Below are 26401 nucleotides of genomic sequence, written 5' to 3'. Positions count from 1 at the left end.
TCGGAGTTGTTGGAGGCAAGATGGAACAGGCCGTATAGAAAAGTATCATCTTACGATGGATAGTACTCTGTATCAAAACCTGCTACGCATTGACTAAAAGGCAACCCCCTGAGGGTTTGCGTGCTCATTCCACCAGAGCTAAGCTGCAAGAGCTAAGCTGCAAAGTCGGAGCTGCAAAAAAGGGACCTGGATGGTGGGATTCAAGACTGTAACATTTGTGGAAAACAGTCAAAAAAAGGTAAGTACTTGCCTCATCTTCTTTGATTCCTCTAACTCAAAAGTAGAAGATTTTCCCACCACAGTTGCTTTAGTTGTTTTGACAGAAAGCCAAATCATTATTTGCTTGGCGGTCATTTTGGCTGGATTCTCTCTGACAGCCGCTTCTACCTATGATGCCGTCATCGCAGGTGAGAATTCCTCTCAGAGTCGGCAGGACACTGGCGGTCTTACATCCGTGAACCTGCCTATATCTAAATAGAGAGGACGGACCATCGAGTAGGCGGGTGGTGATTACGTGGAAAAAGTGACAGCGGGACCATTACTTGCCCCAGTATTGGAACTTTCATAGATTCCCATGCTTTGTATCATTCCCCCGTAGTCAGCCTGGGGGCCTCGGTAAATAGAAAGTACCCTAGGATTATGTACAAAAGAAAAAGTAAGGCCTAAGCCTCATCTCATTTTGTAGCATATCTACCTCTTTTTTGTAAAAGAGACAAAAAGTCTGCAACCACCAATCTGATCAGCCTCACCACATAGAACCCTCAGGAGAGAGCCTCAGAGCCTCAGATTTTCTACGGCACGTTGTGCTAAGGGAGTCTCCTCTGAGCTCTGCTCAGTTTTCTCTTCATTTGGATTTCTACAAACTTTTTTCTCTTCAGGATGTCAGAAAAGAAAGCTTTATTCAAAGCCTGTGCTACTTGCTCAAAGAAAAGACTTTATGTGGAAGATAAGCATAAAGATTGTATTTATTGCTTATATCCAGACCACAAGGCCACTGAGTGCAGGATCTGCAGGACCTTCTCAACTAAGACTCTGATAGACCGGGAAGGAAGACTGCTGACTTGGCTGCAGAAAATGAAGTCTCGGAAAGAGGTTCTGTCCAGTGATAGTGAGGATTCCTCCTCAGCTATATCTTCGAGGAGGTCTACTCCCTCTACATCTGCTGAACCTCCTGCTAAGGCCTATCAAAAGACCTCTGAAAGGTCTAAAAGGCTTAGTCCCAAAAAATCTCCTCACCACTTAAAGGAGAAAGAGGAACTCCTCCCTGAGGTGCCATCTGGAAAAAAGGCAAGCCAAGGCCTTTCTGTGGCTTCTTCTGCATCAGAAAAAGAGAAGATATTCAAAAAACCCTCAAGTACACATCAGGAAGCAAAAGGAGAGAAGAAAATCCGTCCGTCGACGTCGGTCTCCTCATGGACGACGATGACAAAAACTCCATTGGCTTTAATTGAGACTGAGTTTCGCCGACGACATCGTCGACGATGACTTCGTCATCGACAGTTCCTGCCTTGGATTCGTCGTCGAGGCTTTCGATCTCACAGTTGACGGTGATGTCAACGATGGCATCGACGACGAGGACAATGACGACGACTACGCCGACGACGGTGACGACAATGATCCTGAAATCCAGCCCTCCATCAACTGCTGTTTCACCGTCGACGACAGTACTTTCTCCAGCGATGACGATCCCCTCGTCGACAGCACCGTCGACGACACTGTCGACGATCCAAGAATTAAGGATTTCTATAAAGAAAAGACTGATCACGCCGGAGATGACATTACCCCCATAGGGTAACACCATTGCCTCCACCTCTTCTGACGGAGGAAGAATATTCGGATGAAGATGAAAGTCCATTTGGGGATGCATATAGTCCTTCACAACTTCAAGTGAAGTATCAGGACTCGGATTCTGACGAATATTTCCTGGATTAATATCATCCAGAATCTCAATTCACTCCTCAGGACACGCATCAACAAACATCTGGCCAGGAAATGGTGGCCATGCCGTCTTCGTTTATAAACGATCCGCAGTTGATGTTATTAGATTATAAAAAGAGGTTCCCATCTCAAACCTCTGAAACCATCCCTCCTCCTCCGCCACTGCCTCAGCAAACTTTATCTACTCCTGTGTCATCAACCTCTCAGAGACAATGTGAACAGCCTGGGACTGAAAGACATGATGTGATTACAGTGCATGATATTGATGATGACTCTTCTGATGAAAACCAAGATAGGGAGCATAGTCAAAACCCTGACACTGAATGGAATGACTGTTATCCCGGATCCGGCATCTCTATCTCCAGACGCTGTGGATTCGCCTCCAGTGGACATAGGGGGCTTCCATAATCTTATGGAAAGGGCATCTAAAAGATTTGGCCTTCCGGTTCCTGTCATGCAGTCAGACTGTTTCCTCTACGACTTCAGAGAGCCCTACAAGAAATTGATTTATTCCATCCCAATTGTGGAACATATTTGGAGTGAGAGCAAAAAAGTGATGCAGTCTCCAGCTACTGTAACTCCGGTTCTACCGTGGCTGGAAGAGAAATATAAGGCCCCGGAGAACAGTCCTGCATGTCTTATTGGTCAACCTAAACCGGACTCGGTTATTTCCCAGGCAGCACATAGAAAATCGAGGAACCCCGCGGCACCCCTGACAGCACTGCCAGATAGAGAAGGAAGGCGCTTGGATAATGTTGGGAAGAGGTTCTCTTCGATGTCTAGCCTCCTTGTTTGGGCCTCGAACGCACTCGCAATTGTGGGACGATACGATCACCAAATGTGGTGCGATCTCTCTCCTTTCATTGATCAGCTTCCAGAGAGTGCCAAGACGGAAGTGAAAAAGATTCTAGAAGAAGGGGAAAGATCTTCCTCGGAAATTGTAGATTGTGCGATGGACATTGCTACAACGGCTTTTCGTGCCTTAGCGGGATCAGCGGTCCTGAGACATCAGGGTTGGCTGAGATGTACCTGTTTCGCCCGGAGGTGCAGAACAAGATTCTGGATCTGCCTTTTGACGGGGACATGCTGTTTGGAAAGCATATAGATGATGCTTTGCAGGACATTAAGAAGGACACCGAGATGGGAAAATCCTTGGGCGCATGTTCCAATACCGAAAAGTGCCTTTCCGGTGAGCAAGAGGCAAGGATTTTCTACGTAAAGGGGAGGCTATCAACAACAATTTTATTCTTTTTTTTTTTTTTAAATTTGTTTTTATTGCAGAATTAGAAACCATTGCATACAATAAATCAACCAGCACACTCATGGTGTCCCCCCGCATAGTTCGAGTAACATAGTGTATACACAGCCATTCAGCCCGTATCCCGGGGGCCGGGCGGCATAACGTTCTAGATTGCCAGTAAGACATCACAGTGCGCATCCCTGAGGGACAATGGTCGAAAACCTTTCATGTATCTGCATTTTACCCCACCAACCCTTAACCCAACTCCAACACCGTCCAACACAAGCTAACAGCCCAGACTTGTGGCGATACTGCGATCCCGCCCCCCAGACCCTGTGGGGCTCTGTCGCGACAGAGCCATGTGCCTCCGCCCCTGCTCTGCTATCTGTGTATGCTCCACGACCGTAGAGGCGGTCACGGCCCAGTAGTTCCTCCGTTCCCAACCTGGACCCGGTGTATAACCCTACCCTCAACAGCCCTAGAACAACACCCGCGCCCTCCCCCCCTGCAACCGCTAATGATGTGTGCCGTGTCCCTAACTCCGGTATGGGTTCCGCTACAGATCTATTTGTACCTCCACCCTCGTAAGCCTCGCAGTGTCCTCATGCCTCAACCATTCAATCCTCATCGTCCACCAGGGAGTCACGCAGAGCTTGCACTATCAATTCCCACGCCCGTTCTGATTCCAGGCTCTTTTCGTTGTCAAGCTTGACTGCTTGTCTCATACGGAGCACACTCTCGCATTCAGACCACCTCAGCAATTCATTCGTCCACCTCCTCACCAACGGCCCCTCCTTGGACTTCCAGTGCCAGGTGATCTCCCTTTGCGCCAATATCAGCCCCAGGTCAATAAATTTGCTTGTCGCCTTAGTGTTTTTTGTATGTGGGAACCAGAGCAATAAGCACGCCGCCATATCAAACTCCACCTCCCTATCAGTCACTGCATTGAGGAGTTCCCCAACCTCCACCCAGTAGTCCTCCAGTTTCGGGCAGCCCCATAACAGATGATCCAGATCCGCCTCCAACGCCATGCATCTCGGACACCGCGCCTCCTGTACCTGAAAGTATAGTTTGATTTTCTCTGGCGTTAAGTAGGCCCTATGCAAGACATAAAAGTGCACCTGCTGAAAGCGCGCGTTCCTCGTGCCCTTCCACGTACGGCTTAAGGATATGACCCCACACCGTGTCCAGAATGGGCCTGCCTATGCTCACCTCCCATTTCGCTTTCAGGCCCAAGAGCGGTTCCAACCCCTCATGCAACATCCTATTATGGAGGCAGGTCACCGCTTTAAAGGTGCCGGCGGCCATCACTACATACTGGCAAGCCATAGTCGTGCCCGGTTCAATGAGCCCCTCTTTCCAATGCTTTTGCATGGCCGCCACCACAGCCGCATGCAAGAGGAAGCTCCCTTCCGGCAGCCCAAACTGTTCTTCTAGCGTGCGGAAGGGTACCAACGTACCATCAACGTACAAGTCCCCCACCACTTGCAGTCCCAGCTCCTCCCACTCCGCCAATGGAGACCAGTCGCCCCCATGCGGGAGCGCAGTCAGCATGCCTATCGGTATCTCCGGGGCATACGGCCGGGCCGCCTTCGCCCTCCTCAGGCTCCTATGCCAGCACAACCTGAGCGTCCGCTCCTCCATAGTAAGGCCTCGCAAGTCCAGTTTCTGCTGCATAATGATATAGGCCAAGACATGGCGCTGTATCCCCCTGCTCACGGTCACATTCCGGTCCTCTAAACACCCTAGCCACATGCTGTGTGAGAACCTGAAGCTGCGCGGCCAAATAATACAACTCAAAGTCCGGGACGGCCATCCCCCCTTCAAGTTTAGGACGGAGCAACGTGTTAAGTGCCACTCTACGGCGGCCGTGCCCCCATAGGAAGTCAATGATCATCGTCCGCAGATCCCTGAAGACCCTCTGGGGAATCCAAATGGGCATGCGAAAATAGTACAAGAGCCGCGGAAGCGCCACCATCTTCAGCAGAGCCACCCTACCCAACACCGACAGGGGGAGGGACGCCCAGAAAGACATGCAACCTCTCAGGGCCCGTACACACCGCCCAATATTGCCCTCTAATAAGTCCGCTACCTCGTGGTAAATACGGACTCCCAGATAAGTAAAGCAAGATGGCTCCCAGACCACCCCTATATCACGTGCGGGGCAGGGCGTAGTCGCTCTAAGCGGGAAGACACACGTCTTCGTCCAATTAACCCTGACGCCCGAAAACCGGCCAAACTCAGACAGCATCTCCATCGCTCCTTCCAGAGCCCGGTCCGTATCCTCCATATACAGTAGTAAATCATCCGCGTACAATGATATGTAGTGCAGCTGGCCACCTCTCGCAATCCCTGCGTACATGTCTCCCGACCTGGCTCGTGCCGCTAGTGGTTCCATCGCCAGTGCAAACAGGAGAGGAGAAAGGGAGCACCCCTGTCTCGTCCCCCTACCAACAGGATAAGCCGCTGATACCAGATTGCCCAGTCGTACTCGCGCCGTCGCCGAGGAGTACACCTTCGTCCATTTGCGAAACCCTTCACCTATGCCGAACCTCACTAGGACTTCATCCAAATACACCCATTCCAAACTATCAAAAGCCTTCTCAATGTCCACAGACAGCACCGCCTGGGTGCCGTCCGTCTCCGCCGTGCCATCCAGTACCCCTATCAGACGGCGAATATTTAATGCCGTACTCCTCGTGGGGATAAACCCCGCTTGATCCCTGTGCACCAGGCTGGTCATGTGTGGGGCCAACCTGGCGGCCAAGATCCGGCTTAGTATCTTATAATCCACCGTCAGCATGGACGGGGGCCTATAAGACCTCACTTCAGTTGCTTCCCTGCCGGGCTTCAGCAACGGCACTATCAATGCCTCCCTCAGCGATCCGGGCAGATTCCCTAGCCTGTGAGCCTCCTCATATACCACCATTAGTCTGGGCGCCAAGCTATCAGCATACTTCTGGTAGAATTCTATGGGCAGGCCATCCACCCCGGGTGTCTTATTCCTCGCCATGTGTTTAATGGCCGCCCGAATCTCAGCCAGCGTGACAGGTCCCCCCAAGTCCTTCGCATCGTCATCATCAAGCACCGGAAGCTGCACTGACTCAAAATATTCCGCTATTTCGGATGCCCCCATTCCCAGCTGACTCTCGTACAACTCAGCATAGTAGGCCCTAAAGCACTCCAGTACCGCCGTTTGGGAGTAGACCGTCTCCCCCAGATCATTTTTGATGCTCAAGACCGGGCAGCCTCTGAGTTCAGGATTAGCCTAGCCAGTAGCGTGCCCACCTTATCCCTCTCATCATGAGCTCTAATGGCATATTGTCTATAGTCATAGCTCCGTAACCGTTCGGTTTCGGTGGCCACCACCTCTTTAGCTTCCAACAGCCGGGTCTGTAGATCCGGCCGGTTCGGCCTACGCCGCTCGAAATCCCTCAATTTCTCCTCCGCACTGGCAAGCCCACTCAGCACCGATGTTCGAGCATTCGAGAACCTCCCCAAGCATACTCCTCTCACCACCACTTTCATAGCGTCCCATTCAGTGGACCTACAGGAAGCTGTCCCCTCATTCTCATCAAAATACTGATCTATGCCCCGCTGGACTGCGTCACCGAACACCGAGTCCTCCAGGGTGTCGGGCCGGAGCCGCCACGTTGGAATCGCGGAGCGCGCTCTCTGCCATTGGATATGTATCAGCAAAGGATTATGATCCGATATGGTCCTGGCCAGATACTCCGCATGGGAGACCAATGGGGCTAAGGACCCGCTGCACAGTACCGAATCAATCCTCACATGCAAGGCGTGGAGGGCTGAAAAAAAGGAATAGTCCCTACTACCCCGGTGCTGTTCCCGCCACACATCCAGCAATCCCCATCTTTCCTGCCAATCCTTCCTGTGTGCGGCTAACTTACGTAAACGGGAATCACGAGTGGCGGGTGGGATCTATCCAAGACCACATCTGTGATCGAGTTAAAGTCCCCCCCAGTATCAGAGGCCCCGCTAAGAAAGAGGCCAAGGAGCCGGATAGACCATCAAAGAAGCGGGCCTGATCTACATTTGGGGCGTAAATGCAGCTGAGTACCACATCCCGGCCATACAACCTCCCCTCCACCGCAACATATCTGCCCTCAGGATCCACCAATTGATTCAGCACCTGGAACGGTATCCCCGCTCGCACCCATATCAGTACCCCTCTAGCAAACGCGGAGTAAGTAGTGCCAAAGACCTGACCCCGCCACCTCTTCTGTAGTGCAATGCATTCCTGTTTCGTGAGATGAGTCTCCTGCAACATGGCAACCTGAACCCCCCTCCGCACCAAATAAGCATGCACTTTATGACGTTTGACCATAGTTCGCAGTCCTCGGACATTCCACGTTAGGCATTTCAAGTTAGGTAACGTCCCCATACCAACATTGAGCAATCCAGTTCAGGTATAGCCCTTCCATGCCCACATCACAGCGGTTGCCCCCCCCCCAACAAGCCAAAAGAAAAACACCCCAAACCCCACTCCCCAGGACAGAGCCTACAAACCCAGTGTGAGCCCCGGTCCAAACCTCAAACTGCACACACATCCGACTAACCTGTGGTCGCCACCACAGAAGGCCTTAAGGGCCCTGAGGGGGTGAGTTACCGCCGACCCCGGGCAGGCGGAGCCCGCGCCCTGCGCCTTCCATCCCGCAGATCTGATGCTGCACCCTAACAGCGACCCACCCAGCGCCAACAGGATGCCACCCTACCAGACACAGTGTCCCAAGTCCCATAAAAGCATCAGCCATGAAAAATCTCATCAGACGTTTGGGGGGTGACCACCGCCCCCTTTAAGCTCTCCGCCTCCGAAAATTCCTCTCCAGTCCTGCCACCATCTTCTCCAGAATCCGTTGCCGCCAAGTCGCTCTCCCGCTGTGACCTCGTAATGGCCGCCGTCGCTGCCAGCGCCCCTTTCTTGTCCGCTGCCATTTGGGCCTCTCGTTTCTCTCGTTGAAGCTTAGTGCGGGAGCGAATCCTCTGCGATTTCCGGACCTTGGGCGGGTTAGACTTCGCACGTTGACTCTTGCTATTCCTGTCCGTGCCAGCTCGGTATGATTCCAGCCACAGCCACACTTCATCCGGAGTTTGAAAAAAATGAGTAGTCCCATCCAGGATTATCCGCAGCTTGGCCGGGAAGAGCAAGGAATATTGGATGCCTTCCTCCCGCAGCTCCTTTTTCACCGCCAAGAAGGATGCCCTATTCTTCTGGACCGCCTGAGTATAGTCCGGGAAGATCGTGACCCGGCTGTTCTCCACCTCATACGGGCCTGAGGCCCGAGCTTTCTGTATGAGGAGGTCCCGATCTTTGTAATGAAGGAGCTTCACCACCATCGGTCTGGGGGGGGCGGCCAAGCGCCGGCGGTCGAGCAGGCACCCTGTGCGCCCGCTCCAACGTAAAGAAGGGAGTAAGACCCTCCGGTGCCACCACAGTCCGGAACCATTCCTCCATGTAGGCCACCGCATCCTCCCCCTCAATTCTTTCCGGCAGGCCAACGACCCGCACGTTGTTCCGCCTATTGCGGCTTTCAGCATCTTCCGCTCGCCGCTCCAACGAGTCCAGCCGGGCCAAAATATCCGTTATCTTGTGCTCCGCGGTCACCACCGCCGGTTTCAGGTCCAGCAACAGCTGTTCATGGTCCTTAACCTTGTCCGCCAACTTAGCATGATCCGCTCTCAGGAGCCCCAGCCCCGTGGCGACCTGCGCAATGTCCTGCTGCAATGCCTCCTTGGTCGAGGTGATGGCATCCAGAATAGCATCCAGGCGCCGATTCAGTCTCTGCTCCTGATCCATCATCGGCGGGGAGGCCTCGCCAACCTGGGATAGCGCGGCCGAATCCTCCCGGCTCTGCCCCGTGGTGGCCGCTCCACTCTCAGCCGCCATCTTAGGTGTCTCTGTCGCAGCTATACGGGCAGGCCGGACCTCACCAGGTCCCGATAATCTCTATCCAGGGGACGTGCGCCCCAACAGCGAACGTGATAGAGAGGCTCTGCAACGCCCGTCACGCCAGGAATCAAAAGTTCTAGCTCCGTCCTTCCCACTGTCGCCAGATCCGGGGTGGAGGGGGGAGGGGGGGGGGGGAAAGTAGAGATGAGCGCGGCCCCCAGTGATCTAGTCCAACGGTGACCACCAATCTCCCCCACTCCCCAGGTCCGTGCCAGCAGATCATGCAACTCCGATCTCGCACAGGCGGGCCACCCCGTTAGCCGATGCCAAATCCTCTCAGTTTCGGTTCAGAGATCATCGACCCTCGCCGCCGCCATTTTCCTCACACTCCGGGCAACACCTCGGACGTCGTCTGACTAGGTCTCCGTGGGACTAACGGACCCCGAAGAGGGCTCCTTCGTTCACCAGTGGTTCCCCAACACTTCGCAGACAAGTTGCGCCGACCAGGGGTCGCCCCATGCGCGGTTTTCAGGAGAAATAGCGGGACCCTGCGCGGAGCTGCAAGCTCACGCCGCCATCCCGATCGGCGTCCAAACAACGCCCCCCAACAACGATTTTATTCTTATTCTCGGTCCTCTCAAACATATAAGCCTCAGTACTCTCAGCGGCAAAATCAATTGTCATCTTTCTCTCGCCAATCTTCCAGAGGTAGACAAGGGCGTCAGGGGAGAGACACCTCTAAACGCCAATAGCTGCTTCCTGGCTCTGCAAACTGGTCCTTCACCTCTTGTTTCAAAGATAGGGGGAAGGATTACGAATTTTGTCGATAGCTGGAAGATCATAACAACAGATCAGTGCGTCCTACAGATCGTTCGTTTTGGCCATACACTAGAATTCCAACATTTACCACCTCCAAGAGCCCCTTGCGCCACAGAATCAAAACATCTGCACCTTCTCTGTCTCGAAGTCTCGCATCTGCTCACCAAGGGAGCGATAGAACCAGTGCCACTCTCACAAAAAGGAAAAGGGTTCTATTCCACATTTTTCCTCATTCAGAAGACAGAAGAAGACAGAAGAAAAATGGCGCCTGATCTTAGACCTGAGGGAGCTCAACACCTATCTCATAAAACTCTCCTTTCGAATGGTCTTTCTTCAGGATGTCTTGCGCCTTCTAAGTCTGGGAGATTACATGGCGACTCTGGATCTCCAGGACGCATAGTTCCACATTCCGATCCACCCAGTTCCCAGAAAATTTTTACGCTTCACAGCAGCCACGAGCCACTTTCATTTCAAGGTCCTGCTCTTCGGGCCAGGATCCACGCTGCGGATTTTCACAAAAGTATTGGCCCCGGTTGCGGCGTTCTTAAGGAAACAATCACTAGACGTATTCCCTTACCTAGACGATTGGTTGATCAAGGCACCGTCTTCTCAGGCTGCGTCAAGGGCAGTCGAAAATTGCATCCAACTTTTTAAAGGCCTGGGTCTATGTCTCAACAGGGACAAGTCAATCATTGTTCCATCCAGGAGGGTCAAATTCCTGGGCTCCATTCTGGATACAAGGTTTTGCAAAGCTTTCCCTTCGGAAGAGAGGCAGAAGAAACTAATCTCCTCAGCAATCCGATTACAGGGGAGAAGATCCCTATCAGTTCGTCTCTTCAAATCTTTTCTGGGATTGATATCATCTTGCATACCATTAGTTCCGCATTGCTGATTAAATATGCGCCCCTTGCAAGAACAACTAGATATGCAATGGCGCCAGGTGGAAGGCTCTTTCGAGGGCAAGATAAAGGTCACTCCTCCCATAAGAAGATGGTGGGCTGTCAAGAAACATATCTCAAGAGGTCTTTCTTTCAGAATGTTTCCATCCCCTCTGGTTCTAACCACAGACGCCTCAATGGAAGGCTGGGGCGCACTCTTTCAAGATCTCCAGGTGAGCAATCACTGGAAGGCAGAAGAGTGTGATCTTCATATAAATCTCTTGGCACTCAGGGCGATTCGCCTAGCCTTGCAGGCTTTCAAGCCGAGGATTCAAAATACAACTGTGCTGGTCAGGACGGACAACACAATGGCCATGCATTACATAAACAAGCAGGGAGGTACAAGATCCCTTCTCCTCTCAAAAGAAACCCAGGAGATATGGGAATGGGCGATTCTCCACAATGTAGTGCTCTCAGCGGAGCACCTACCAGGCACTCTAAACACAACAGCAGACACCCTAAGTTGTCTAAAATCTGCCTGTCACGAGTGGGAATTAGATCAAGACACTCTGGAGGAAGTGCTGGAACGTTTCGGAAATCCAACAATAGACTTATTTGCGACTCCAGAAAACAGGAAATGCCAATTTCATGCAAGCAGGCACCACCATCGAGTATCGCTGGGGAATGCTCTTTCGATGTCCTGGTTAGGCGCATTTTGTTACGCCTTTCCTCCAATTCCCCTAATTCCACTGCTTCTCAGGAAGATAACGATGGAACCTTGCAGGATGATCTTGATAGCACTGGCGTGGCCACGCCAATTCTGGTTCACGGAAATCCTCCCACTGTCCCAGGATCATCCATATCACCTTTGTCCCCTCCAATCTCTGTTGACAATGTCCCTGGGACAGGTGGTACATCCAGATCCGAGCTCTCTCTATTTGAAAGCCTGGCTCCTGAGCACAGAGAATTCCACACTCTAGATATTCCTTTGGAATGTAGAGAGATTTTATCTCAAGCTCGAGCACCAAATACAAATGAGACTTAACGTGCTAAACGGAAGCGTTTCTGTCTGTGGAGTCATTAGGAGAGCATCCATCCATTTTCTTCAGTGTCTGATCAGATACTACCTTACATTCTATCACTGGCTAAATCAGGCCTTTCTCACTCTTCAATCAAAGTTCATCTGGCGGCTATTTCAAGGTACAGAAGGTCAACTGCGGGTCCATCTCTTTGGTCAGCTAGAATTATCAAAAATTCCTGAAAGGTCTTTTCAGGGTTTTTCCACCGGTGCGGCCGCCACCTCCGACCTGGAATCTTAATCTGGTTCTGGCTCATCTGATGAGACCTCCGTTCGAGCTAATTCACAGAGCGGGTTTGAAATTCTTATCTTGGAAATTAGCTCTCCTGCTGGCTCTTTCCTCAGCTAGGATAGCAGGAGAATTGCAAGCTTTCTCCACCCTAGAACCTTTTCTTCAGTTCAGGAATGAGTCTATTTTTTTAAGGATCAATGCAAAATTTATCCCGAAGGTCCTTTTGAATTTCCATTGGAATGAACCAGTGGTTCTGAAATCATTTTTTCCTCGTCCTACAACACCAGCAGAACGTTCTCTTCATTCCTTGCATGTCCAGAGATGTCTCAAATTTTATCTTGAAAGGACGAAGGATTTTAGAAACTCATCTCAACTTTTTGTGGCTTTTATTGCACCTCGGAAAGGACTTCCTCTCTCAAAGCAAGGGATTTCACGCTGGATTACAAGCGCAATTGATTACTGCCCCAAGGCGGCAGAAAAACCACTGGAGAGACCGGTTCGAGCACACTCCACAAGATCGGTCTCATCTTCAGCAGCGCTCTTCGCTGGAGTCCCTATAAAAGACATTTGCAGGGCGGCCACATGGAGCAGCGCCCATACCTTCACAAATCATTACTGCCTGGACTCTTTCATGAGGAGCGAAGCGGCTGTAGGTCAAGCTGTACTGAGGAATCTTTTCCAATGAGAGGTGAGCTTTCTCTTCTATCCCTCCTTCCTATGATTGCACATTTTGTATTGCATAAGTTTTCTACATGTACTGTAACTAAGTATAGATGCTTATATGAGTATATTTATGCTGAAATGTTGGAATACGCTTGAAACAAAATGTGCATGGGTTTTTTACTGCTAGCTACTCTGATACAAAGCATGGGAATCTATGAAAGTTCCAATACTGGGGCAAGAAAACAAGTTACTTACCTGTCACTTTGGTTCCCCAGTATTGGTAACTTTCATAGATTCCTATGCGCCCACCCTCCTCCCAGGGTAAAGCTCAGCCTTCAGCAGAAGTGGTTACTGTTACACAACGGCTGTGAAAATTTGAGGCTCTGAGGCTCTCTCCTGATGGTTCTATGGGGTGAGGCTCATCTGATTGGTGGTTGCAGACTTTTGGTCTCTTTTACACAAAGAGGTAGATAGGCTACAAAATGAGATGAGTCCTATGCCTTACTTTCTCTTTTGTACATACTGCTATGATATTTTCTATTTACCGAGGCTCCCAGGCTGACGACGGGGGAATGATACAAAGCATGGGAATCTATGAAAGTTATCAATACTGGGGAACCAAAGTTACAGGTAAGTAACTTGTTTTCTTCCAAGGTCTAAATCAGGCCCTTCCCCCAGATTCATCATTGTCATGTTTTGCGAGTCCTTAATAGCGATTAATAAGTAATCGCTATTAAAGACTCGCAAAACGGGATTCATGTAGAAATCGCAATATTTTTTGCGATTTCTACTGCTTCCTTATTTGCGATTCGCTAATTGCTAATCGCAAATGAGGAATGACTCCCCATTCATTCCTATGGGCTAAAGACCCATAGGAATGAATGGGGAGTCATTCCTTATTTGCGATTAGCAATTAGCGAATCGCAAATAAGGAAGCGATTTCAAGGGTGCCAGGGTGTCCAAAGGACACCCTGTAACATCCCTGAAATGGTAATGTACACTGGTGTTGCGCACACACATGTCCAAAGGACATGTGTATGTGTAACATACAACTTAAAAAAATGCACTAAAGTGCATTTTTCTAAGTTTTCGCTATTTACCACGTAGTCAGACTTTGCGGTAAATAGCGGCCCCAGATTGCGAATTCGCAATTTTAGAATGGTTCACGAATTGCATTTAAGGAATCGCAAATTGTGATTCCCTAATTGCAATCGCAATTTGAGAAATCGCAATTATTTGAGTTCATGAACCATTGATGAATCTCAAATGCCATTTTTGCGGGCGCAAACGGCCGAATTTTGCGATTTGCACCATTTGCGCTCGCAAAAATGCTTGATGAATCTACCTGTTAATCTTTTAATCTGTTTTCAATGTCGGAGGCCATTGCTTTAAAAAAAAAAAAGAAGAAAAACGGCAATAAATTTGGCTTCATCAAACCTATGCCGCAAACAGAAACAAAAAAGCCAAAAAACAAAATGCCTCCACCAAAACGTGATGGACATATACGTGCATTCATTTTTTTTTTTTTTTAACCAAACCACTGAATTTTATTAGGTCAATACGGCACTTCCTAGCAAGCAAGCGTATTTAGTACAGCCATAGAAGCTGTTTTAGTTGTAAAACACCTCACAGGAAAATATGATTCTTGTTGGCACAAAGGAAAAGTAATGTTTTCTTTTATTTACTGTAATCTGGTGACATGGTTTAAACACACAACTATGACTGGTACAAAAATGAAACAAGCATTTGCAATGCAATAGGTCTCGTATTAGGAAAGTTTGAGCTATTGGTATTGTAAATGACACATTTTTTATTTAGGTTTTGTTTTTGAAAATAGCGAAATTAATAGCTTTGTCATTTACCATGCCAATAGGTATAACTTTCGCAAATGTGACACCTATAGCATTTGTAATGCAATATGTGTTGTATTTACGTGACTTACATGTATTGATATTACAAATAACAATGGTTTATAATTTTTTTAAATAATTAATACTTAAATAAAAGTTATTGTAATTTATAATGGCAATAGCTTAAACTTTTGTAAATAACATTTGTAAAGATTATGTTCAGTGTATTTTATTGTGACGAAAATCCAAGAACATGTGTCAACTATTAACCCCTTCGATGCTCATGACGAGCTCAGCTCGTCATGAGGCACAGTTGAGCTGTGCTGATGACGAGCTCAGCTCGTCATGAATAAAGGGGCTTTTAGAAAAGTCAGCACCGGAGGGGAAAACCCTTAGCAGCCAAGGTGTTAACATATTTTTCTTACATTTGTAATAAAGCTTGAAACATTGAGATGTCATATTTGAACCAGTTGTTGTTGAATGGTTGCACAGATTGATGCTGTGGTGGAGCTCAGTGATGTTGTGGTGCCACAGAGTGATGCTGTGGTGGTGCTGTATGCTATGCTATGTTTTGTTTTGCTATCCTATGTTTTGTTTTGTTATGCTATGCCATGCTGTTTTGTTATGCTATGCTATGTTTTGTTATGCTATGCTATGCTATGTTTTGCTATGTTTTGTTATGCTATGCTTTGCTTTGTTATGCTATGCTATGTTTTGCTATGCTTTGTTATGCTATGCTATGTTTTGTTGTGTTTTATTATGCTATGCTTTGTTTTGCTATGCTATGATTTGTTATGCTATGCTATGTTTTGCTGTGTTTGGTATGCTATGCTGTGTTTTGCTATGCTATTATATGTTTTGTTATGTTTTGTTAAGCCATGCTATGTTTTGTTGTGTTTTGTTATGCTATGCTGTGCTTTGTTGTGTTTTGCTAGGCTATGCTTTGTTATGCTATGCTTTGTTATGCTATGCTTTGTTATGCTATGCTTTGTTTTGGTATGCTATGTTTTGTTATGCTATGCTTTGTTATGCTATGTTTTTTTATGCTATGTTTTGTTATGCTATGCTAAGCTTTGTTTTGTTATGCTATGTTGTGTTTTGTTATGCTGTGCTATGCTTTGTTGTGTTTTGTTATGCTATGCTATGTTTTGTTATGTATGCTATGGTTTGTTGTGTTTTGCTATGTTTTGTTTTGCTATGTTTTGTTATGCTATGCTTTGTTATGCTATGCTTTGTTATGCTATGCTTTGTTGTGTTTTGCTATGTTTTGTTTTGCAATGCTATGCTTTGTTATACTATTCTATGTTTTGTTTTGCTATGCTTTGTTTTGTTATGCTATGTTTTGTTATGCTATGGTATTTTGTTGTGTTTTGTTATGCTATGTTTTGTTATGCTATGCTGGTGAAGGTGAGTGAGGGTGGGTGAGTGAGTGAGTGAGGGTGGGTGAGGGTGGGTGGGTGAGTGAGGGTGAGTGTGTTAGAGCGAGGGTGAGGGTGAGAGGGTTGTGAGGTTGTGTATCCTATGCTTTTTATGTTATGCCATGCTATGTTTTGTAATGCTATGCTGATGAGAGTGTATAAGGGTGAGTGAGTAAGGGTTAGTGAGGGTGTGTTAGGGGGGGTGAGGGCGAGGGTGTGATGGTGTGTGAGGGTGAGAGGGTTGGGAGGGTGAGGGGGGTGAGGGTGAGTGAGGGTGAGGGTGTGTGCGGGTGAGGGGGTGTGAGGGTGAGTGAGGGTGTGTGCGGGTGAGGGGGTGTGCGGGTGAGGGGGTGAGGGGGTGTGCGGGTGAGGGGGTGAGGGGGTGTGAGGGTAAGGGGGTGTGAGGGTGAGGGTGTGAGGGTTGTGAGGTTATGTATCCTATGCTTTTTTTGTTATGCCATGCTATGTTTTGTTATGCCATGCTGATGAGGGTGTATGAGGGTGAGTGAGTAAGGGTGAGTGAGGGTGTGTGAGGGTGAGGGCGAGGGGGTGTGAGGGTGAGGGTGTGAGGGTGAGTGAGGGTGTGTGCGGGTGAGGGGGTGTGAGGGTGAGTGAGGGTGTGTGAGGGTGAGGGTGTGTGAGGGTGAGGGGGTGAGGGTGTGAGGGTAAGGGTGTGTGAGAGGGGGTGTGAGGGTGAGGGTGTAAAGTTGAATGAGGGTGTGAGGATGTGAGGGTGTGTGATGGTGAGGAGGTGTGAGGGTGAGTGAGGGGGGTGAGGGTGTGTTAGGGTGGGTGAGGGTGTGTGAGGATGTGTGAGGGTGTGAGGATGTGTGAGTGAGGGTGAGTGAGGATGGGTGAGGGTGTGTGAGGGGTAAAGGTTAATGAGGGTGTGTGAGGGTGAAAGGGTGTGTGAGGTGAGAGGGTGTGTGAAGGGGTGTGATTGTGAGTGAGGGTGTGTGATGGTGAGTGAGGGGTGAGGGTTGTGAGGGTGGTGCGGGTGTGAGGGTGTGTGAGGATGAGGGGTTGAGGGTGTGAGGGTGAGGGGGTGTGAATGTGGTTGAGGGGCTGTGAAGGTGAGTGAGGGGGTGAGGGTGTGAGTGAGGATATGAGGGTGTGTGATGGTGAGGGTGAATGTTATGTTATGTTAATTTTAATTTCTATAGCGCACGGCTACTCCATTGGAGTGTCCCAGCGCTTTTTATTGGCAGCTCATAAGAAGAAAAACATAACACAGATAAAAACATTCATTAACAGCAAAGGAGACATACTAGAGGGTAAAAAGCCAGGTTTTAAGGCCCTTCCTGAAAGACAGCAGATTAGAGGTACAGCGTAAGGCCAATGGCAGAGTGTTCCAGAGCTGTGGTGCCCTCAGTCTAAAGGAGCGCCCCCCAATACGGGCCCTCTTTACTCTGGGAACCGCCGCAAGAAACAGAGATTCAGATCGCATAGATCGGTCCAGGCGGTAAAAGACAAGCCTAAGCTGAAGATATTTTGCTCCCGAACCAAAGAGCGCCTTATGAGCCAGAGTCAAAGCCTTAAAAACTATCCACTTCCGGATAGGCAGCCAATGAAGCGACTGCAAAAGGCCGGACACTCTGGCTCGCCTGTGAAGGCCAAAAATGGCGCGTGCAGCAGAATTCTGCACCACCTGCAGCCGATATACAAGATATTCCGGATGACCCAGATAAAGGACGTTGGAATAGTCCAATCTGGAGCCAATTAAGGCTTGCACCATAATCTTCCTGTGCTCTTCTGTGAGCAGAGGAACAAACTTCCGGAGCATCTTGAGAATGCCGAAACATGTGCCCGTAAGACGGAGGATCTGAGATCTCAACGTCAGACCATTATCGATCTTAATTCCCAGGTTTTTTGCCAGCTGGGACGCATGTGCTGGGGGGAACATATTAATCGGCCACCATGTCTGCCTGTCAGGGTCTGAGGTGCAACCAAAAAACAGCACCTCCGACTTGTCAGAGTTACATTTGAGGCTGTTCTGCTGGAACCAATTAAAAAACAGCCCCAAGACACTCCCGAATACTCTCTCCGTCGAAATCCTCACCTTTCCTGCACGTAAAGAGGAGCTGGGTATCGTCGGCATAAGAGACGATCTGGGCCCCAAGAGACTCCACCAGTGCCGCCAAGGGGGTCATAAAGATGTTAAAAAGAGTCAGGCTCAACACAGAACCCTGCGGGACTCCGACTCCCAACGGCGGAATCTCAGCAGAGCTAGGGGAGGCCCGGACCGTTTGTCGACGGCCAGCTAAGAAAGATGTAAACCAGCTGAACACCGTCCCCCTCAGACCGATGTTATAAAGTCTGGCGAGGAGCCCCTCATGGGGGACGGTGTCGAAGGCCGCCGACATATCAAGCATGACAAGCATGGCTTTGCCTCCTGAATCCAGAGCCTCCTTGATGGCCTCAGACACCTCCAAAAGCGCCGTCTCGGTGCTTAAATTGGGGCGGAAGCCAGATTGAGTGGAGTGCACCAGGTCATTGGTTTCTAAAAAAAACAGAGAGCACGCTATGCACGTGCTTCTCCGTAATTTTGGCCAGCGCCGGAAGGAGAGAGATAGGCCTATAGTTGGCCAACACCTCAGGATCTAGGCCAGGCTTTTTAAGGAGGGGGATCACCATCGCCCGCTTCCAAGTCTGCGGGACCAGGGTGGGTGAGGGTGTGAGAGGGTGTGATGCTGAGTGAGGGTGGGTGAGTGAGGGTGGGTGAAGGTGTGTGAGGGATGAAGGGGAGTGAGGGTGTGAGGGGTGAAGGTGAGTGAGGGCGTGAGGGTGTGTGAAGGGGTGAGGGTTTGAGGGTGTGTGAGGATGAGGGGGTTAGGGTGAGGGGGTGTGAAGGTGGTTGAGGGGCTGTGAAGGTGAGTGAGGGTGGGTGAGGGTGAGGGTGTGTGATGGTGAGGGTGAGTGAGGGTGAGAGGGTGTGTGAGGGTGTGTGATGGTGGGTGAGGGTGAGAGGGTGTGTGAGGGTGAGTGAGGGTTGATGAGGGTGTGAGGGTGAGTGATGTGTGTGAGGGTGAGGGTGTGAGAGTGAGTGAGGGTGTGTGACGGGTGAAGGTGAGTGAGGGTGAGTATTTGCATCTTTTATTGTTTTCAATGTTTCACTGACAAATGCTTTCTGTAACAGTTGTGTAAAGGAGCTCAAGTCCTCGTCAACAATGTAGAACAATCAAGCAATGCACCACGTGAGAAAAATGTGCGTTCTTCAGTCATATGAACCTCCTATCCACCAGTTTGTAACCGACAGAGAAAAAGCCTTTAAACTGTGCGTTAGAACTCTGACTCTGCATGAGCACTTAGCCTCCACTACAAAACCATTATATTGAAAGAAGCTGCATACATCGAGTCTAATTGATGTTACTCAATAATGAGCTAGATAGTTCCTCAAAGCACCTGTGTATAAATAATGACTTAGAACTCAAAAGTGTTTCCAGTTTTACGCTCTTCAAACAATGTCTAGCTATAGGAGGTCTCTTGTTGGGAATAACCAGACTGGTGGCAAATGATATGTACATGGGTGGGAGACAATCACACGCCATATAAAACAAGCATTGGCCGGGCAACAAAGAAATAACAAGCATTCGCGGCCGCGAAATGAAATTAAACAAGCGGAAAACGAAAGCCGTGGAAAACTAGATGTGCCGGCCTGCCAGCAGTGAATAATTAGGGGAGAGAGAGGGGAGGTGCTGGGGAACAGAGGGCCGTGAAGCAGGGGGGGGGGCAGCGGAACCCTTTGAAGTCACGGCCTGTGGCTGTGAATAAGTGACGGCGGGGGGCGGGGCAGCGGAAGCCTTTGATGCAAATGCTGCTGGCATGGGGAAGCCTGTGGGGAAATGCAAGCTCGTGCACAAAGGAGCTTGTGGTCACGTGATTTCACGTGAACTTTTGAAAATCCGGATCGTAAAAAGTGGATGGACGGCATTAGGTCTCTCTACGAGACCTAAAAAGGATAGAGAATAGGAAGAAGACCACATTGTGTAGAGCAAAGTATTGACCTGTGTATCGGATGTGCTCGTGATCACGCAAAATGGCATCACTGACAGCACCACAAAAGAGCCCAGTGGCTGAAGTGGGCTAACCAGTTGCCCCATGCTTCATGCTGTGGTATGAGGAAGCAAATGTCAATAAAAGTAGAACAGACTAAGGGACGCATAGGGCTGCCCCAAAGCCCCTCTACTTATCTATATTTAAGTATTTATTATTACATTAGGCTGAAAAAGAATTAAAGCGGTCTCTATGGCTGACCTTAGAAAATAAGGATCAGTCTCCTAGTAAACAAGGGTGCTTCTAAAATGCCCTGTGTGCAAGTAGTCACCTTAGTTCAAATCTTTCTGACATAAGAGATCCCATTCAGTTTTCTCCTAAATATAGAGTTGGGTTATGAGTTGTAATTGAAATTTATTTATTTGCAGGAGTAATTTAAACCATTGCATTGCAGTAAAATAACATTATAAAAATCAATAATAATGAATCTTTAGTACACCCCAACTCGAATCCTCGAGTACATTAAAAAAAGGACCAATTGCTCTAAAGTCCCAAAAAGAAATTACTTATTTGGCGTGTTGAGGTGGGCCTTGCAACCGTGTTTATAGATGGTAAGGCATTTTTAGGGTTTGTGCTTAGAGTACACATTCCTCATTGGTTCATACCCAGTGAACATGTCCCCGTTTTTTTGTCAAATCAGTTCTCCTGATCTGCATCCCTGTCCCTTTAGAGGCACATATTTTGCCCGTAGCCCAGACTCTCTATTAAAGTGCGTGTGCTTTGTGTAGTCGGTTCACCCCCGTGAACAGATCACCCGCTCTTATGCCATCAGTTTTCCGATTCTTTCTTCCTGTCCCTTTGACTGTGCATATTTTGCCCATGGGAATTGCTCTTTGATAAAGAGCCTGTGCTTTGTGCAGGCATAAGTTCAAAAACCATGGGAACAGCACAAAAGGTCCCTTCGGGTAACCACAAAGGTCAAAAACCATCACATATTTTGCCCGTAGTCCTGATAAGGTGTGTGTGCTTGTGCAGGCATAAGATCTAAAATCATTGCATGTTTCGCACGCAGTACTGACTCTCTAGAAGTTGCGTGTGCTTTGTGCAAGCATGACATCAGAAACCATCATGAACAAGCCAATGTTCTGGTGCCATCTTAATACTTTTAAAAATTAGGAAAGATGGTGATTCCCAATCATTGGGGTTCTTGATTCGAGGATGGTTGTTAGTCTTGTAGGACATGGCTTGGCAGTTTGGGCTGGACTGTTCCCATGAGGCGTGGGGTCAGACTGATTTGCATATGGCCATGTCGGAACTGGGGTGGTGGAGTGAGCTAAAGAATGATGATGGATTAAACCCAGATCAGTTGACTGGGGGTGAGTGTTTGATTTGCTCAAACGCTCCGTCCATCATCTCCTTTGGTATCGCTTTGTTCGCCCTGAGTTGGCGGGTTATGCCCAGACCTGTGTCCCTTGCTCACTCTGCCACTGGATTCAAGATAGCCTGGCTGATGAGGGTTATGAATCCGAAACCGGTCCCAGGATGCTTGTATGCGGTCCAGGGAAGACATGGCTTGGCAGTTCGGGCTGGACTGTTCCCATGAGGTCATATAAAGTAAAGGAGGCCCCCTTATCTTATGTGTCTGGGACCAGGGGAATCTTAGGAGAAAGCACAAAAGGTCCCTTCCGGTAACCACAAAGGTGGTCTTACCTATATAAAGATGCCCTACTTTTCTCAGCAATACCAATCTCACAATACTATCGACTATTGTGAGATTGGTATTGCTGAGAAAAGTAGGGCATCTTTATATAGGTAAGACCACCTTTGTGGTTACCCGAAGGGACCTTTTATGCTGTTCCCATGAGGCACAGGGTCAGACTGATTTGCATATGGCCATGTCTGAACTGGGGTGGTGGAGTGTGCTAAAGATTGATGATGGATTAAACTCAGATCAGTTAACTGGGGGTGAGTGTTTGATGTGCTCAAACGCTCCATCTATCATCCCCTTTGGTATCGCTTTGTTTGCCCTGAGTTGGCAGGGTCTCCCCGGACGTGGGTCCCTTGCTCACTCTGCCACCGGATTCAAGATAGCTTGGCTGATTAGGATTATGAACCCAAAACTGGTCCCAGGATGCTTGTTTCAGGTCCAGGGAAGACATGGCTTTGGCAGTTCGGGATGGACTGTTCCTATGAGGCACAGGGTCAGACCGATTTGCATATGGCCATGTCTGAATTGGGGTGGTGGAGTGAGCTAAAGAATGATGATGGATTAAACCCAGATCAGTTGACTGGGGGTGAGTGTTTGATTAGCTCAAACGCTCTGTCCATTATCCCCTTTGGTATCGCATGTCCTTATGAGAACACCGAATTGATATACGAAGGAGTAAATGCCCCCACATCACTACTGCTCCCCATTGCCAGCTCCTAAACCCATCCATTAGCTCTGAACCTCGTGCTCCTCCGCAGCTCCCCCTTGAACTAAGACAGAAGCTTGGAAGGAAGACACCTAGGTGGCAGTGCACATCTTCATTGTTTCTTTCAATGGAGCCGCTCAGCATTCCCTGAACCGTGGTAAGGGCCTTGTATGTCCTCATTTCAAAGTAGGGATGTGTCACTGTGGTGAGGCTAACCCTGGCAAAATACAGAAGCCCAAGAACAAGGAAAATGCTTCGTTTCCAGGTTTGTTCAGTGGTGTCTTAGGATACAGAATTGAGAATATCAGTGATAAATACAGATGCTAGATATGGGAACAGTGTGCTAGGATCTTCTATGATGGATGCAGCATACTAGTGCTTAACCAGAGAAAACCTTAGCTTTCCCAGATTGCCAAGTTGGCTACAAATGTGGCACTGTCACGTGGAGGCGCTTGTGTGAGGAGACTATCAACAGCCTACCTGTGGTCAGACAGTGCCATATAAATCTGTTTGAGATCAGGGTGATCCCACGGGTGAAGCAGAAACATAGTAGTCAGCTGGTACAGGGAAAAGCAATCCATAGAGATGAGGGCAGTGACCTTAAGGCATTGAACAACACTTATTAGCATGTGACTGTTGTGCTCATCTGGGAATGGTGTTAGATATGCAGGTAGATATTGTCAGCGAATCAGAACATTTCACTAGCGGAGCCTACATCAGGATGTCAGTTTACACCTTTCTAAGAGTATTTTGAATGTGCTTTCCATTTCCGTGAGGCAAGGGCAACAACAAACTGCTCACCTGTCTCGTGTTTCCTAATTCTGCGGACCCTGAGTGTCCAGAATGATGCGGATGAGTGTTCTTGGTGGTTTCCAACAAATTATGTTTTGTGTGTGAAGTGTGTTCCTCTGTCACAAAAAGCATGATGTGTTAGACCTAAGCCCTGATTACAAGTTATTTATGAAGGGGTGAAGTTTTTAAGGCACCTTGCAAATACTGATTTGCAGAATATTGGGGCACATGCATCAAGCTATTTACCGGTCGCAAACAGGCCGATTCGCAGAAACTGGACCTTTGCGACCGGTAAATAGCCTTTTGGGATGCATCAACCCCAAAGGCATTCACAAAATAGGCAATCACAATTTTTACGATTACCTATTATGCGAATGCAGTTAGTGAATCGCAATTTCCTAAATACAATGCAGGAAGCATTCTCAGAACGTGACTTTGCTTTAGGGAATTCAGAGTTCATGTGAGCTGATGTGACATAGCAGTAGTCAGAAAAACAAAGGCAACTCGAAAGGAATTTACAACAGCATCAGCAGGAGATGAGATCTGATGACGCTGGAATGTGCCCTGTGCTTACATCAAAAGTGTCTCGCAATCACATCATGCTCAAAACACAACACTATAGAAATTATAAAGTAAACACACTGGCCCTGAAGGGAGGTACCTTGGGTGTGGGATTGCTCCTTAATAAAGAGCAAATTGCAGTCACTCAAAGGAAGTTCATCGGTGGCTTGTGTAGGCTGTTCCATTGCACCATGCTGTATGCTGTAGTGGGCGATACTCTCATGTATCTAACTGTCCAGATATCTATGAATTTGAACCTTAATTTCTCAGAAATTACTGAACAGATTTACTCCATATTACAGATTTATTCCAAATCACAAAAGCATGCTCTCTTGGTAAAGTTCTAACTGTCTGCCACCTTTCGTGTAATTCCATTCAGCCGTTTTGGTTGTAGCGCGGTCTGACATTCCTTATTGAATTTTCATTGGGCAATTGCATTTTGGGAGCTCCCTTGTTTTTTTGGTCTCTGCTTGATGGATCTCCCCAAAACTTTCCACGAAGATACTGAGTTGGATGAATGTTTTGGGGGAACTTTCTGCGAAGATTCATCAAACCGTGCCAGAGTTATTAGCAAAACAAGTTGCTGCCTGTCAATCAAATCTTTTGGCCATGCCCAGGGCCGGACTGGCCTTAGCGGGCACCAGGCGTTTCCCGCCAGGATCGGGGCCGGTTTTGGGCCCCTGTGGGGCCGTTTTTTGTTACAGGGCCGTTTTTCAGCATAGCTGCAATATCGACCCCTGTGACAAAATCGGCCGAAACCGGCCCTGGCAAACAACTTGTGGAATCCCCCGGTGGGGCAGTCGAGAACTTTGCCAGGGCTGGTTTGGTTCCCAGTCCGGCCCTGGCCATGCCCATATATATATCCATTTTGAACCTTAATTTCTCAAAAGCTACTGGAAGGATTTACATCCAGTCACAAAAAGCATGCTTTGATGATATAGGTTTAGCTTTGTGCCAAATTTCGTGTAACTCTGTTCAGCCATTTTTTCTGAATCGCTGTTCAATCTTCCTATGAAAAATAGAATGGGGAATATACGTTTTGGGAATCCCACTGCCTTTTTCTCAGCCCTCACTCAGTTAATGGACCGCCCCAACACTTTCCAGGAAGGAGCTAATTTCAATGGAAATGTGATCCTAACTATAACTACCCAGTAGTAACTGCCACTGGGTGATCTATCTATCTATTTATATATATCTACATCTATTGGCGAAGCAAATATGCCCCAAAGGTTAGACCTGTTGGCTTTGGCAAAGTGTGGACTATAAATGGCGTGCCATATAGTCAGAATGTTTTATTAAAACGTGTGATACTGTGAACTGACAGGTTGAAATTCTAATTGCAAAATCTTTCCTTTGTGGCAGGTGTGTCGGTGCCTTTACAGCTTGGTTTACCTGATGTGATACCTCCCCAGTATGGATCTTTGAAAGAAGTGAGCACACATACAGTTAGGGCCAGGCTACGACTTTTATACCATTTCTCCGATCTCATGTACTCATCTTGGAGGTTGCTTAATCTTAGCCCCAATAACCAGGTATGACTTCATAATTTTGATACAAAATGTGAAAATGAACATGCAGTTATTTCCTCGAAACGCTTTCATGTAGCAACCGCATTCTTGACAGTTGTAGGTGTTGCATAAACCACTATAAAAATGTAAATGCCAAAACTACTTTTAACATATATATAGTTTGCCCATTACCCATGCTATGCTAAATTGTGCCCTTTTTGATCTAATTATATATGGTATTATATTTTAAAATTTTCCGTGACTGATTAGATACATATTTTTAAAAAACTGTATAAAATGCTGCCTCATATTGGCCTACTTTCTTTTATCTAATGCTTTTTTTCATGTGAAAAAATATGTTCTAAAAATTGATCTCTGGATCTGGTCTAAGTGCGCTGTTCGTTTATGGGTTCTGATGAGAGACTTGGGTTTACAGGTATGTAACCTTTCCTTTTCTACTATTCTAATGCCTCGATAGGTATGCAGTGTAATAAAATAGTGAAGGCCAGTTATTGTCATGGGAAATCCCTGACTGATGCGGTACTTGAGAGATGCATTCATTGTGATTTTACACAATGTTCTAGTGTAACCTTTTCTCAGTATTATTATACCGATCACATTCATGCATTTGCAACCTTCTCCGATTGCTGCCATCTCTTAGGGCGCATGAGGATATAATATCAGTGTGGTCTGAACAGAATGACAAAGATCCTGCATTTGTTGTCTTAAGGCAGGCATAAGGGACCTCAACCCAATCCAAAGATCATGCGCGACATGCATTTCTCTTAAATGATTAAAACATATTAACTGCAATTTATTCATCTAGTATGTGATTTATATGGCCTGGTGGTTGTCTAGTGGAAGGATTTCTAATATTATCACTAGAAAAAGTATTTTCCTTGATGTGCTTCTTACAAAGGTCATTGGTGTTCTTGTTCAGCCTTCGAGGCTCTACATGTTCAGGTTACTTTGGCGGAGACTGGCATGAACGTCAGTGCAGCAGAAGGTTATTCATCTGTCCTTTAGAGTTGGTGGGGTGTTCTATGATAGATATAGTGGGGTCTTACTTTGATAACTCTTATGTTGAGATCATATTAGACCCACTC

At 47.9% G+C, this 26401-nt stretch overlaps 1 protein-coding gene across 9 annotated transcripts in view; it reads left to right on the top strand.

Annotated features, from left to right (window-relative positions):
• Nucleotides 1–26401, top strand: part of HERC1 (HECT and RLD domain containing E3 ubiquitin protein ligase family member 1) — a 2101515-nt gene that overhangs the window by 1928661 nt on the left and 146453 nt on the right. For all 9 annotated transcript variants that reach the window (XM_086959402.1, XM_086959399.1, XM_086959397.1 and 6 more), the window contains exon 71: nt 25150–25319. In XM_086959402.1, the coding sequence (XP_086815528.1) occupies nt 25150–25319 (170 nt within the window). The remainder of the gene's footprint in view (nt 1–25149; nt 25320–26401) is intronic.

Source organism: Lissotriton vulgaris, chromosome 2_2, assembly GCF_964263255.1.
Source record: "Lissotriton vulgaris chromosome 2_2, aLisVul1.2, whole genome shotgun sequence".
Taxonomy (NCBI): Eukaryota; Metazoa; Chordata; class Amphibia; order Caudata; family Salamandridae; genus Lissotriton; species Lissotriton vulgaris.
Note: the sequence above shows the minus strand (reverse complement) of the source record. Positions and strands in the feature narration are given on the sequence as shown.